Genomic DNA, 14,898 nt, shown 5'->3' with positions numbered 1-14,898 from the left:
TGTAGTTGACTTGCATCCTTCGCGGAGATGTACATTGTAAGTCCGGTTCACTCAACCTAGCCTGTCTACGGGATTTAGACTTCAGATCGCAGATCTGCACTCTATGCACGATTTGGCTAGTACTCTGTTGGATTTAGCCACTGTGTAACACAAACGCCGGGTCTAGATTGCGAGGGCCGCCGGGCGTTTTTGCACTTGCATGCGGGCTAACGACATTAAGACTAGAAGATTTGCACTTTTCAAAGCAGAACAGATTGCACATGGTATGTGTGGGAGAGAGTAGTTCTCATGATCTCATGTTCCTAGATTTGATCCATAAATCCAAATCTAATCAGGGGCTTTTGATAATCGTAACGCTAATAACTAATATGCTAAAAGTTCACTGCACAATGTCCGTCTGCCCCCGAGCTTGAGGCGATAGCGAGTCTGCTCTCATCTCCTTCGTAGCAGCCTTGGATAAATTCGATCGATTCTGCTGCGTTAGCTCTCTACCGCGCTCAGTAAGTTGTAGTTGTGGCATGTCTCTTCGTACTGCAGCGATTCCACCTTTCACGCTGTTCGCTGTAATTCCTCTGGCCCGAAGTATACTGGTAGCAACTCTCGATGTGTCTCCATCATAGCATACCACATATACCTGCCTGCCAGCAAGATCATAAGCACTGATACGATCGGAGGTGAACGTAGCCTCTAGCTCCTTTCATTGAGTCTCGAGGATTGCGGCATCAAGAAATGGACTGGGCATAGAGGCATTGCAGCTCTGCAGTGGCAAGTTGCATGAGCGTGGTATATGAGTTCTGGCAAAGTCTTCTGGTTTTCGTAGGTCAAGTATGACCGTCTGGTTGTTGTCGCCTTGCGCTATGCTGGTGAATTGCGAGAGTAATTGAGTGGGCTCTAGTTCCCAAGCATCATCGTAACGGTAAAGGTCGACTGCTGTGAGATTCTATTTCCATGTCAGAATTACACTGAAAAAGAAGAAAAGACAACCATACTTCATTGTGAATAGGTGGGAAAGCTTCGGCACCAAGCTTGTCGAAATACTCATCCACGTACTGGATAGGGAGATCACAGCAAATGAAGGCACACTCGATGAGTCCGTTAGAGCCAGCAAGTTCTTTCAGGGTACCAGCCGCTTTTCGCTTGCCCAAATAGTTGAAGAGTCCTTTTACTGTCAGTTGTTGCTGTACGAATAGATGATCTAAGCACCTTTCAGGTTGAAGCCGGACGATGGTCCACAGATAAGGCCTTCACGACAAAGCTGCAGGCTGAGGCCAAATGCGTCCTTTGAGCCGACCTCCTCGATAGCATCTACAGAATCGCGCCAAGGAAACTCGACGGGAGCCAGTAGCGCAAAAGAACGGGGACCGGGAACTCGGTCGCCAGGGGCTGTACACACACTGAGCGGTATGTTAGTTCCTGTTCTAAATCCAACAATGATAAGCATATCAACATACCCCAAGCGAAACACTGACGGATCCTGAGCCTTGAAGTATTGTCCTAAGCCCGTCATAGTACCCGATGTACCCATACCAGTACATATCAGTCGAATATTAGGCAACTGCTCGAGGATCTGAGGGCCGGTCCATCTAACGTGAGATTGCCAATTCTGTAATATTTAGTACATGTTTGAAAGAATTTTACGCGTAAGCAACTTACTGCGTCGTTTTCATATTGATTCAAGTTCAAGACTGATTCATCCTCTTCAGCCATCTTCTTGGCTCGTTGTATACCTCCGCGGCAATCTGTAGGATCGGGTTGAGACGGGCCTCCGAAAAGTGTTCTTTCACAAAGTTCAGCTGGGAACCGTGGAGAATCAGTGACATACTTACATGTCTAGCCCAAAGAACTGCATGAGCCGCAGTTTAGGACCACTGGTCTTGTTGCTCAAGAAAGCACGTGTGTCTTTAATTCCGTGATTGATCCGTGAAAGTAATGCAAGTGAGATAACGGTCGATCCGCTCGAGTACTCGACGACGGTCTTTGACTTTTCTGGCTGCACTCCTTTCTCCAACATGTTTAATGCCGGCATGACCTTGACGTTGTTTGCAGGATGCATGGACATCATTTTGGCGTGTATGCGAACACCGTCATTGTAAAATGGGTTTAGGCTGGGTGGTAGTTCTACAAGTGGAAGCATTGGCTGACAATCAGGGTCAAAATAGTTCCGAATTGCATCGGGACCCGAGTAGGCGTTCAGATAGTTCCGTTTAGGCATTTTTGTATTCAAATAAAGTTATGATGGATAAGGCACGAGGTATGTGATAGTAGAGAAGCTCTCCTCTTTAAAGTGAATGCATTCACCGGGTCTACCCGACCAATGTGGACGAAAAATATGCACATTATATTTTGCTCCGTGGTCGCGACTGTAGGGGCCATGTCATCCATCATGGTTCCGAGAAAATAACGCTGCAATATAGTTGTTACATGATTACGGTATAGTCGGTGTTCATACCTTGATGGTTTCTAAGGCATATTGAGCACATTGTGTCGAATCAAAGACATGGGGTCAATAGGCCCTTTTTCTGTTTGCAGAATAGCGTTGGCAGGGCAGTACTCCCTGTTCGCTTCAGCATCCATGACCTCCGGCCAATCCGTTTCACATGTGGACCCTAACTTGGCAGGTCGACATACAACGTTCATTCCATGCATGCTGTAGTGTATTTCAAGGTGCTCAAGTGGTAAGCGGTCAGACCCTTCAAAAGCAACGTAGATTGGGCATGATGCACTACCCATGTGTATAGCCTGTTGATCGACGAACCAGTGTCGTGTACTAATAGTACTACGTATGGTACTAGTACACCGCTAGGGGCCTTGGCATCCAGTGAGCATCTTAGTGGAGCAAGTTTGCGCACGTTTTGTTGCCATCTATTGACGCACAATTGTAGACCGGTGGAAGATTCCCTGAGCAGCCGTCGGCGATACACAAAGATGGACTGGATTCTAAAGGCCTGGGCTTGCAGAGACCGGTAAGCACATTATAAGAAATTGGCGCTCTTAAGCCATTTGGTTCCAATTGCAGTGCGCGCTGTCTGTGTACTTCCAGGCCCGGTGATATATAGCATCCCCTAAGAAACTTGGAGTGATTGCAGTGACGACAGTGGCTGCCTTTTTCTCCTCTCTTCTTCAATCGAATGCCCAAGACTGACGCACCCGGTCTTGAGTACACCATGGACACTAAGCCTACTCCCGAAGTTGAACCACACCCGCCAGACGAGGAAACTGGGCCGAGGTTCAACGAGCAAACTAACTATGTGCCGGTCAAGACTATCATTACTGTGAGAGTGCTTGCGTCCAATATCGTTCCCTGTGCTCATCAAACTAGATATTCCTGGCCTGCGCAAGTATTGACTTGCTAGCATTGTTAGACCAGACTACTCTTGGAGCAAGTTTAACCATTGTCAGCAAAGCTCTTGATGCTGACAGTGAGCGCGCATGGATTGCAGGCGCCTACTTTCTCACATCGACCTCATTTCAGTTACTGTATGGCCGGCTTTCCGATATATGGTCTCGCAAAGTCATCTTGATCTTTGGCATCGCAATATTCTTCTTCGGTTCATTAGCTGCGTCATTAGCACAATCAGCCGTTCAGCTCATCATCTTCCGCGCGTTCACGGGAGCTGGAGGTGGCGGTCTTATGACAGTCGCCCAACTAATAGTTTCTGACATAGTGCCGCTTCGCGAAAGAGGCAAGTATCAAGGCATACTGGTATATCACATGCTATTCATGTTGAAGAAAGTAACTTACATTACCATAGGGGTCTGTTGTAGCACTAGCCAATGGAATCGGACCAATCATTGGAGGTGCACTCGCATCGCAAAGCCCAGACTCTTGGTAACACCTTCCAACGAGACGAAATCCATCATGTGCTGACTGCTTCAGGCGATGGATCTTCAGGCTAAACCTTTTCACAAGTCTCTTGGCTACTAGCGCTGTGATCTTCTTTATGCCATTACGCAAAGTTCACGGTGCATGGAAAGAGTAAGTTGTTAGATCCATCTCAGAGTTCAATGCTAAGAGAACAAGGAAAGTAGCAGCTATCGACTTTTTTGGAGCTTTCCTAGCCCTGGCTGGCTCTACACTACTCGTGGTATGTATTTCATGTTTCAGTCAGTGTGCTAAGGCTTACTAGTAACAGTTAGCATTGACATGGGCTGGTGGTGAGCACCCATGGGAATCTGCTCACGTTGTTGCCACTCTTGTTGTCGGAGTAGCAGTCTCCGCAGGTTTCATCTTGTGGCAATGGAAAGGCACTAGTGTGCCATTAGTTTCGAGTAAGTTATGGCATCGGATCAAGCTGATAGATTTTATCATTCATCATGCAACTGCTATGAATCACTTTTACTGATCATCTTTAGTGGAAATCTTCACCTCCAAGGTCGTCAACGGGGCTATGTTGACAATGTTTGTTAATGGTTGGAATTTTCTTGTCCAGATCTTCTACATCCCATCGTTCTACCAACTAGTATATGGTTATTCAGCTGTGAAGTCTGGAGCACTGTTGCTACCTATCACACTCACACAAAGTAGGTTTTGTTAGTTATCCAAAGAAAATTAGATGGTTGCTGATAGGAGAATAGCGCTTTTTAGCACACTCTCAGGTCTTGTGGTGCATTGGACTGGACGTTACCGAGAATGTCTTCTCATAGGATGGGCAGTATGGGCAATTGCGTTGGGCTTACTATCAACGCTTGATAGTCCTTCGCTTGGAAAGCAGATAGGATATTCCCTTCTTGCTGGTTTCGGACTTGGAAACACACTGCAGCCAAGCCTGATTGCCGTACAAGCAGGAGCCGAACGCAAGCACATGGCAGTCGTTACAGTAAGATATATATACTTATGCCTCTTTGACATTATTACTCAAAAACTAACACTGAATACAGTCAACACGTAATTTCATACGTAATCTCGGCGGCACCCTAGGATTGGCCATTTCAGGAACTATCATCAACAATGCTGTTCGGCATTCACTGGCGCCATACGGCCTCTCCAGAAAAGAACTGAACCTACTTCTTAACTCGCCAGACCTATTTCGCGAGTTAGTAGGAACACAGCGTATGGATCAGATTCGCGCCTCGCTCACCTTAGCATACAAGGAAGGCTTTCGGATCATCTTTATCGTGGGTGCGGCTCTCAATGCAATTGCCTTCGTCGCTGCTTGGTTCTTGATGCCTCAGATAGAACTTGCACGAGAGGACGATGCTCAGCTAAAGGAAGAAGGCAAGAAGAGACATGAAGAGAGGCTTAAGAAGGCCTCTAAAGCCTAGAATAGCTATTTGTTGCTATCTCACTCCTGTTATCAGTTTCTATTCCAGACCACTTATCACTCTTTACACAATCATTTGTTCTTTTACAAGTTAGTTCCTCTGAATGTGTCATAACACAGCGGACTTTAGAAAAGAAACTCGATATCATTCTCGCTAGTTACATTGCCATAGTTGGTGTGTTCCACATGCATCACCCCTCAGGCATCCTTGAGCGGCCAATTGATTCCCTTATCCTTCGCTCCTATATTCCCCAACCCTGCGCAATTATACATGCCTACAGGGTTATTCTCCACAGCTCTCATGTATTGTAGATCAAGGCACTGCTTGGTACCCACGCTAGCCTCAAGTGCAATGCGCCCATCAGCCATGGCAATCCAAGTCTGAGACTCCGCCTTGGGTGCGCATTCGCGGAGAGAGACGAGCGCCATGTCCTTCCACCCAGATTTGGGACCGGCGTCCATGCACAGAGTTGTGGAGGCAAGTTGGATCGAGGTGCTGTTTGATGGTGCAACAAGATACCATGTTTGCGAAGGAGATATGGTTAGAGATTGGCTTGTGGGCCGACTTATTAGCTTATGTATACAACCTCGACGTGTAGAGAGTGCTTGATGACAACTAACACTACAAGAGATGCACCTGCGGTGCGCGACTTTGGAACGACGACGAATTTAGCATCTTGAGCTGAGGTGATGTAAACAGTGCGCTGCCCTTCTGGTGCCTGGGCGAGGCTTTTTGCCACGAGTGCAAGGCCGAGGATAATAGTATATAGCATGGTGATTCAGTGAAGTTGTTGTGAGAGATCCACAGGACGAAGCACCTCTAGATATTCTTTTAAATTGTTGGCTTCAATAATCTCGCTCGCTTGGCTAAAATCCACGCTTGATTAAAGTATAGAGATATGTACCGATGGTGGGGATGAAGCGAACGGCAGTTGTGAATGCGGGGGATGTGCTCCGCAGCACTTCAAATAGATCACTTATACTGTTCAATATTTACCCATTAATATCATGTCTTCGGTAGTTACATGTACATCGCAGCCAGGACACATTATTACCACAAGAATTCCTGTTCGTATGACAAATTAGATGAGATGCTCCCAACACCGAATGATATGTTGTTTGATAGCTGTTTGGCACATACCACCTTCTCCAACTTTTAGTAGTATTTTCACTTTTAGTACCGCCAGATATGATCACTCGGCATTATGGCAGGAATTGAGCCTCATTGCAAGGAGATTAATAGTTGCAGTGTTTCTGTATGAACTGATTAGTTCACCACCTTCCCTTTTCATCTTATGCCCGCCGCTGTTTCCATTTGGTGGCTAATAATTTTCTCTTCCTACTGTATTTCTTTTCTTCGTGCATTGTTTCTGACATATGCAAATTCCAAACAAGCAAACGAACCAGTACCAACAGATTACCCCTGAATCCACGCATGACCTTACTCTTGTTTACCCACCTCCGTTTTGTTTTCCCCAAGTTTAATTTGTTTATAACACTTGTAAATTGCTGTGGGACATGCGTTATTTAGTGTTCAGAGATGCAGCGACTTCCTTTTCTTTCTTTTTCCATAACCACCACGTGATTAGCATGACTACCAGCGTAAGTATAAAAGTGACTAGAAAATATAGCCACAGCCAAGAAGAGTACATGCGCCCATTGAGATCGTTGTTGAAGTCGAAAAATGTGGTGCTGAAGAATGTCTGGAAGGGAGCTGTTAGAAAGGATATGGCGACATGCAACTCATTGATGACTTACAGCAGTAAATGTGGCAGGAAGAAAGATCATTGTCATTGCGGCGATGATCTTCATTACGGCGCTATCACGTGATGTGGAAATGGCTACACTTTGCGAAGATCGTGCCAGGCTAGTGCTAGTACTAGCTAGACTGAGACTGGTCGCTGCATCACGTTGAGCAATGCCGCTGTATATCTACGACAGTGAGAATGGCTTTCGGTACTATTCTCATCAACAGTACATACAGTCTGAACTAGAGCTTGACCTCTTTTAGAAAGATAGTCAGTTCTATCCTGCAGTCCCACATTCCAAGCGCGCAGATGTTCATGCGTCTCCGATAGTAAATTTGCGATATGCGAAATATCATTCTCTGGCTCACCGTGGGCCATAGCTTGTAATCGATATCGATCTGTAACTTGGTCCAGGAAATCAAGCAAACGCGCAGTGCTTTTGCACGACCAAGCGATATATGCAAGCTGAGTGTTTGCTGCATTCAGAGTCCTCGACAGTGCCGTAAAGTCAAGATTCGCCAGGTCAATGCTATCATGGTGATCGAATCGGATGCCTAGCGCTCGTTCGTGCCAGTAGATCTGGTCATGCCACCGGGTAATGACTTTGCCTAGTTCGGAGAGGTTATGTTGAACAATCATACTGGGAATTATAAAGGCAGATTGGTTTGCAGCACCCTCCTCGACATCGCGAGCGATGTGGTCGTAATTTGCCGTTGCTAAGCCATGCATGAAAATGTACATCTGGCGACTGGGGAAATGATATGTAAGCGAGAGACTAGCACATACATAGTTCATCGCGCCAGGAATAGATTGGATGACGAAACCTGTTAGAAGGTATTTAGAGAATCTCCCTATTCAAGTATTCGCTCACTTACTGAGATAGTTTTCCCGAACGTCATGAAGCGGTGTATGGGATAAGTGGGCGGGTATTTGAGGTTGTGTAAAGGAATTGACCAAGGCCCTTTGATCCAGTATACTAGGATAGACGTCTGGTATGCGTGCAAATGGCGCAATGAATGTGTACATTTGTAGAGACAAAGAGATTGGCGTTAAACTCCCGTCATACAGCCCTGTCCGCTGTGAACAACTGAAGACTTGATGAGTGATTTTCTACTACGGCTAAGAATAGGTATGCACACAATAGTTTTATTGTCTCATGGTCTGGCTGCTGTGAAGAACTAGGCTGCTTATTTGGATGTGTTTGAAAATCATTCTGGATATATGTCTCAACTAGACTTTTTGTAACTTGGGATTTCCGGGAACTGCCATCACTGCGTACCTCAATCAGCGATACGGGAGCGTTATTATCTTCCACAAAATTCACTGATTCGTGCTTGATCTTTGTTTGTGACGATGGGGCTGCTCTGCGGATTGAGCTTCTCATCTTCGCTGTGATAAGGCTATAGATGATAGGGAGATGGTCCTGAAGACACCTTCAGAAATTTTGAATGAGCTAGAGCGAACCGGGGTGGACTTTTGGTCAGAATTTTGTGCAAAGAAAGCAGCTCAGAAGACATGTAGTTGAGGCTGTTGGACAGCCTTGGTGGGGGCAGCAACAACTGGCAGCCAATGATTGGCGCTTTTCGACGAAGGCCCGGCAATGGCAGAGCACGCTATACTCTTTGCGAGAAAAGTGTACGCCTCGTATTTCTGATAAGATGCGGGCATAGAGATAGTGACTGTACAAATAGGTGCTGCGTAGGCAGGCGATTCGCAAGGTACACGTCCACTCATTGTGCGACTCTATAATAGTGTCAGCAATCAAACACTGACAAGAAAATGCATGCACACATCTAAGGTGCGCACCTCACTGATACGACAATAGCTGACACGTACACGTCTCCTCCATCAAAAGTCAAAACTACACTAGCTCGTTTACTAGACAAAGGCATTTTACATTTGATTGCGCTAGCAGAGGCGCGATAAAACAGTTTGAGTAGTTGGTATTTAGTGCCTTGCATCAAAATTCCAACACACGCAGAACTACACAGGTTGACGTGATGCACTTTGCCATGGGCATGATCATCAGATTTTTTAAAATGGCCTAAGGTTGAACTAAAAGTCTAGGACAAGTGCTGGGAAGCGCCGGTTAGGAATACAGCCGTAGAGGCGTCATTGCCATGGTTTGAGCTTAGTCTAAATAGATTAATCACGCCAATGCTGCTCTTTATGAGCTGTTCAGGCGTGTTTCTTGGAACACATCTTACGATGGGATGATTGACGCAAGAAAGGTGGTTGTGTGACATAATAGCGGTCTAATTGTAGCAAATTGAACCGAATGCGAATGGATGTATTTATCCAGCATAGCCATCAACAATCTGTCGTGTCATGTATCCCCCACTCGCATGTCATTAAGTTCAAGATAAGATGAGTTGAAAGTGTATCTTACAGTAAGATGACCTGTACTTGTAGCGGGATAACTACTAGGATTCCAAGATTACCATGTCCTGAACAAAGTTCCGACGCTATCGTATCCACCACACTTGATCATAATAGCGCCGCAGTCAAAAATAACTATTGGTGCAGAACAAGGATCAAGATTCTGCACGTGGCCCGCAACCGATTCAGTTTGCCAGATGACGCAAAAGAGTCTTCCGGCGAGACGCTTACCCATCCTAGTCGGGTTCGGATAACATGAGCTGTGAGGCTCGGTAACACTGCCAGCCGACAAGAAAAAAAAGCCATTGCGGCTACTCAACCAATACAAAAAGAAGACACGCATTGAAACAAAACACCATCTTTGGCAGATAAGGCAATAAAAAGAAAACAAGGGACAACAAGAACAGGAACGAGATAATTTCCAACCCTTGTCCACGGAGACCATGTGCTACAGTCATCGCTAGTTACCCATATCCTTTTCCTTCCCCATCATAGACATACACACACATGAAGCTGGCACGGGAGAAACATCACTCACGTGACGCGACCTCATCTCCACAACTCCGAACCTTAACCCGACGATCAAACTCTAACCCGTCCCCCAATAAAAACACAGCCCGCCCCTTCGCTCCGTCCCCCCAAAAGAGAGCAGAGCACGGACTGAATGTTTTGCTGCAGGTACCAACAGCTGCGGTTCGGGGTGCGAGGAACCCATCATGAACTTTTGCAGCCTAGTCAGATACTTGCACACACGCGCGCGCGCAAGCGAAGTCCCCAAGGGAACGCCAATAGGGAGAGCGATAAATGTAGTTTCAGATAGACTACAATGGGGATTCATGGGAACGTGGGGGTTCAGTCAAGGCGACGATGATTTCCCCAGGGTACAAAGTAATAACAGCAGTGAAATTTGGGCAATTACGTGCAATCGCATGGTTGATGGGTTCAACGGTGCGCGTGTGGATGGAAAACAAAACAAACAGACGTAACTATGGATAGATGGATGATCAGGCAACGCGTATCGCGCGTCTACAACAAAACATGCGCATACGCGTGCTGCAAAAGATCAAGAAAAATCAACATCAATAATGTCAAATGGCCTCGGGTGCGTGCGTGCGAGACGAACATGAGCGAAACTCAAATACCCACGATTTTCCTTTCCCCATTCCATGACCCTGACTGCTACGGTGCAAAATCACCAATACACATCAGGGTCCGCACTAACTTCACTTGCGCAATATCACTACCCTGAAGTCAGTCCCCCTTGGGAAGGGAGAGGGGGAGGGGGAGGAAGAGAGAGGACCCCGGAGATTTCTTGAACCCACCCAACCCCCCGTCCGTCCCTTCCCTTACCGCCCCATCCCGCAAAACATTTCTTGGGCGCGTATGTGTTTGCCGTGGTAAATACAGGGAGCGGACATTATGATCGCTTTGCGCAGTGTGGAGACACCGAGACCCGCAAACGATCATGCCATCGTATTGCTTAAGTGCACAAGCTAAGCAGTCTCTCCGGGACCGGCAGGGTGTCCGTGTTGTGCAGGAAAAAGAGAGGGTCAAAGTGGGGAGAGGGGAGGGGAGGGTGTGTGTGTTTTTTTCTATCGGCCCGTCTTTCAAAAGCGAAAGAGGAGACGTGATTCATGCGGTGTTTTCGGCGCTGACTCGTTTGATTCGTGAGGGCAGAGCAGGAATCTAAAGGAAGGTTTGGAGAGCTAGCTGCGCTGATACGTGAGGGGTTGGGACGCGTGATTTGGTTAAGGGAAAAGGGCAGAGAGAGAGAGAGAGAGAGAGAGAGAGAGAGAGAGAAGTTGCAAGGCGTTCTCAATGTACAATTGGAATTGCTGGCTGGCCTTGAGGAGAAGGAAAAAAAAGTGGCTATAGTGCCAGGCGTTGCCAAACGCGATGATACTAGCGGGTTTTGCGCGTATGTGCCACTAATAGTACCATGTTTTTCTTCCCAGGGCCGCCGCCCACAAGGCATGAACTTGGCACTTTGGTAGAAACACAAACGTACATAGCATAACAACAATGCCTACATGCATATACATTGATCTACTATGCCTTCGCTACTTTTCTTGCATACTGTAACAGAGGTGGGGAAAAAGAGAACACGTATGAGTTATACGACCGTCTATCCTACCTATTTTTGTCGTTCTTCTAAGAGAAAGCACACGTATTCCAAACACAGAGGCGGTCACAAATACGAAGAGGGGGGAGGAAACCCACACAGCCACTCTCCCGCCGCACTAGGAAAGATAAGAAGAAGAAGAAGAAGAAGTAGTAGTAGTAGTAGTAGTAGTAGTAGTAGTAGTGGGAAAACGAGGCTTGGAAGCAGCTGGCACACGGCGCATGGCGCGGGACCACTCATAAATCAACGAAGAACACAAAAAGAAAAAAAAGTTGCGGTTGTGCTGTTATCTTGTGTAGGGAGATAATGCAGACAATGACATCATCACGCACGCGTCTTATCGACGCCCAACCAACCAACCAACCGAGTTCTGTGTCGCAGCCTCACCTTGAATTTTAAGTTAGAGAGTGATGTAACTATACTTACTATACCGGAGTATAACTCTCTCCACACAAAAAATGCAACCTCGCCTCTTTCGCACACGCAAACGTGCAGTTTTTTTTTTCTCGCGGTACAAAGCTATGGTAGTAGTCCACGTAAGTCGCCTACTTACGCGTAATTGGCCGTGCTGCAGATCGTCCGCAGTTGCAAGCCAGCCAAACGTTGTTGCTCAGCCCAAAAGTTTAGCAAAAAGTCAGTATACGACAAATGGAATGGATTGATATGTAGGTACCGGGACATGGGGGTGGGGGCAGTGCAAGTAGCAAGTCCAGTGCTTTGGTTGGTGCTTGGCGGGCTGAGGTGCCAAAGTTTGTTGCGAGCTGTCTTTTCTGATGCGGGGCAGTTGGAATCACAGTCAGAGGAGGGAACAACGTCTTGGCGTGTTTAGGGTAGAGTACATGTAATGCCGTCATTGCATGGGTGCTTGGTAGTGAGGCGATGCCGTTGATGCTGTGATTAAAAAAAAAAGGGAATCCTCAGGGATACGTCATGGGGGTTGAACACAATGGAAGGGAACCGGACCTATTCATGGATCCCATGTTGCAACTCCATCCTAGCCATATGTACATGCGCGTAAGTGGCACCAACACAACATCACCACAATCATCACATGTACATGAACCAAGGTTATTGAAGATCGGAAATACTTGTATTGCTGTCGCTACGCTAACAAGGACATCATGTCTTTCATTATCCGAGAACAAGCTCTGGACTAGATGCGACTGAGATGCATGCATCCTAGATGCGAGATTTGCTGAGATCAAGGAAATTACTGCTGAATGGCGGGCGAACACTTCGCGTTGATTGCCAAGATAACAAAACAAAAGTAAGCAGAGAGGGTATCATAACCTCTGACAAGCGAGATGATTGGGAGCAAAATAGAAGAAAGGAACAAAAAAGCAGATATCGAACGAAGCCAGGTCGTTGCGCCAACGGTACGCCAGGTATTACGCGCTTGTAGTGGAAAATAGGTTGTGAGACGAAGGGTAAAAAATAGAGGTATACACGAGCTAGGCGGTAAGAGAATGTACAAGAAAAGATGATTGTCGCAACCGACAGGGATGATGCATGCAAGTCGTCTGTGCGTTGGTGGAACTGCGGGGAGGAGAGGCGTTTCGAAACAAAAATGGCGTCTTCGATGTGCGGGTAGGTTTACAACGAATCCATGAAATCCATCAGCGACTTGCGGCGCCGGATTGCGCGGCTTCTGGCACTAGAACTGGGATCAATTTCGTTTCTCGGGCACTCTGGGATGACGAGCGTGGGCTCCCTCTCATCAGCGCCGCGAGCAGTCATGCGTCCAAGTGTGGTTGAACGCTTTTGTTGCATAGTAGTGCTAGTGCTGACATGCGGGACTGGGGGTGCAAGGTCCGGCGAAGGGGTCTTTCGTACAGAGTCGCCCCCACGAGACTTGGGACGCAGAATGGTAGACGCGCGGCGAATCTTGTTTTGGGCAGCGAAGTTTGCTGCGCCTTCAATGGGGGCTGTATGAGGCGTCATGGGAGCTGGGGTGATGGGTGTGGGTGGAACCTTGCCGTGCAGGCGCGAGTCGAATTGCTTCTTGGCAGGTGTAATGGCAATCTTGGCGAGCGAGAGCTTCATGGAGATGGAACGTAGTCGGCGGTGGGCTGTGGGTTGCTTCTTGATTATCGGTGAGGCGGGGCTAGTGGAAGAGTTTTCATAGGGATCTGAACTGAGGAAGGAAAGAGCTGGAGAGTTTGGAGTTGGTGGGGGCAGGTACGATTGGCGATGGCCTGGCTGGTATGATTGTGATGTTGGGTATTTTGAGAGATCGAGACGGGAGCGCGAGGGCATGTAGAGGGAGGAGCGAGCGGATGCAACTTCTCCAGCGGCTGAGGAGGAGGGCCTTGGTGGGGCATCGCTGAATGCAGGTGAGAAGCTGCGTGTTGATGCAGCTTGGAAGGATGAAGAAATGGAGGCCGAATCTGTGAAGGTGCTGGGCTTTTGAGTAATTGGGCTATGGCTGGTTGAGGGTCGGCGTGCCTCGACAACGGCGGGTGGAGAGATGGGGCGGGAGAGCGAGGATGCAACCATGCTTGTAGTGGGCATGACCTTCATGGAGAAGCGCTGTGCCTCGTCTGCCTTTTGCAGCTTCTTTGCTGCTGTGATGGGAATGAGGTTGGCAACGGATGCGGATCGTTGCTGGACGGGTGGGCGATCAGTTTCCATGTCGACCATCTTGGGGCGGCCGGCGTGGGCATAGGCGACGGCGACGGCCATGTCGCAACTGCGACCCTTGTCCCACCTGGAGATTGACATTGTCTTTGCGGTAGCTTGGGTGGAAATGTCGTGGACGACGGCATCTTCGTAGTCGTATTCTGAGTCTGAACCCGAGGCTGAGCCATCATCGGCAGTCAGGTCCTCTTCGCTTGAGAGATAGCGTTCCTGGAAAACTTTTGGTGCTTTTGCTGTAGGTGGGGTGGGCTGCTGTGAGGCGGGCGTGTCGATGCGCAGTGTGTCGGAAACATCGTCGCACAGGTTGGGGCTCGAGGCGGCACTGTCGGTGCTGCCGCGCTGGGGGCGGGGCGCGAGTTCGGGCTTGTCAAAGGTCCATTGGGACAGCTGCGAGGTGACAGCGACGTCGACCATGGTTGCAGAGTGGAGGGTAGTGGAGTGAAGTGTGGTTGGACAGGCGTCAGTCAGGCTGTGGGTGGGGGGGTATATGTATATAGGCGTGGTCGGAGTGGTCGACTGTGGGCGTTCCTTGGTAGGCGCCAGCCCGGCGGATGGGTGAGACTGGAGTTGCACGGCGTTGGTGGTGTAGGTGGGAGCTGAGGGCGTCAGTGTTAGAGAGTGAGGTGACAGGCGGTGGGCGGGTATATTATGGCGGACGATGGTGTGCCGCAGGCGGAAAAGTGTAAGAAGAACCGGCGCTATATTATAGAGGGATAGGGCGTGGGTGGATATATTGCAGAGCACTCTCCAG

General features: G+C 48.1%; 6 protein-coding genes across 6 annotated transcripts; 2 read left to right on the top strand and 4 right to left on the bottom strand.

Annotated features, from left to right (window-relative positions):
- Positions 1–269: 269 nt before the first annotated feature.
- COCSADRAFT_33978 (uncharacterized protein) lies at positions 270–2,368 on the bottom strand. Its single transcript, XM_007698321.1, has 7 exons — positions 1,827–2,368; positions 1,654–1,777; positions 1,452–1,603; positions 1,204–1,394; positions 990–1,159; positions 736–940; positions 270–687 (listed from the first exon to the last, which is right to left on the bottom strand). Exons 1-7 carry the CDS (start codon positions 2,210–2,212, stop codon positions 380–382), a joined length of 1,536 nt encoding a protein of 511 aa, XP_007696511.1. The 5' UTR covers positions 2,213–2,368; the 3' UTR covers positions 270–379.
- Positions 2,369–3,164: 796 nt separating this feature from the next.
- On the top strand, positions 3,165–5,262 carry COCSADRAFT_83415 (uncharacterized protein; the record flags this gene model as incomplete). The annotated part of the gene is made up of 9 exons (XM_007698660.1): positions 3,165–3,272; positions 3,320–3,703; positions 3,753–3,829; positions 3,878–3,976; positions 4,022–4,085; positions 4,134–4,269; positions 4,354–4,521; positions 4,576–4,817; positions 4,879–5,262. 9 exons carry the CDS (start codon positions 3,165–3,167, stop codon positions 5,260–5,262), a joined length of 1,662 nt encoding a protein of 553 aa, XP_007696850.1.
- Positions 5,263–5,459: 197 nt separating this feature from the next.
- Positions 5,460–6,034, bottom strand: COCSADRAFT_168339 (uncharacterized protein; the record flags this gene model as incomplete). The annotated part of the gene is made up of 2 exons (XM_007698659.1): positions 5,460–5,814; positions 5,883–6,034. 2 exons carry the CDS (start codon positions 6,032–6,034, stop codon positions 5,460–5,462), a joined length of 507 nt encoding a protein of 168 aa, XP_007696849.1.
- A 454-nt stretch (positions 6,035–6,488) lies between these two features.
- COCSADRAFT_187933 (uncharacterized protein) lies at positions 6,489–8,046 on the bottom strand. The gene is made up of 4 exons (XM_007698658.1): positions 7,885–8,046; positions 7,244–7,833; positions 7,020–7,193; positions 6,489–6,964 (listed from the first exon to the last, which is right to left on the bottom strand). Exons 1-4 carry the CDS (start codon positions 8,033–8,035, stop codon positions 6,785–6,787), a joined length of 1,095 nt encoding a protein of 364 aa, XP_007696848.1. The 5' UTR covers positions 8,036–8,046; the 3' UTR covers positions 6,489–6,784.
- A 4,525-nt stretch (positions 8,047–12,571) lies between these two features.
- COCSADRAFT_284891 (uncharacterized protein) lies at positions 12,572–13,007 on the top strand. The gene has a single exon (XM_007698657.1). It carries the CDS (start codon positions 12,694–12,696, stop codon positions 12,910–12,912), a length of 219 nt encoding a protein of 72 aa, XP_007696847.1. The 5' UTR covers positions 12,572–12,693; the 3' UTR covers positions 12,913–13,007.
- Positions 13,008–13,103: 96 nt separating this feature from the next.
- Positions 13,104–14,561, bottom strand: COCSADRAFT_168336 (uncharacterized protein; the record flags this gene model as incomplete). The annotated part of the gene is made up of 1 exon (XM_007698656.1): positions 13,104–14,561. One exon carries the CDS (start codon positions 14,559–14,561, stop codon positions 13,104–13,106), a length of 1,458 nt encoding a protein of 485 aa, XP_007696846.1.
- Between the last annotated feature and the right edge of the window lie 337 nt (positions 14,562–14,898).

This window comes from Bipolaris sorokiniana (genome assembly GCF_000338995.1).
Source record: "Bipolaris sorokiniana ND90Pr unplaced genomic scaffold COCSAscaffold_3, whole genome shotgun sequence".
NCBI lineage: Eukaryota > Fungi > Ascomycota > Dothideomycetes > Pleosporales > Pleosporaceae > Bipolaris > Bipolaris sorokiniana.
The sequence above is the reverse complement of the archived record's forward strand: the minus strand, read 5'-3'. Positions and strand labels throughout refer to the sequence as shown.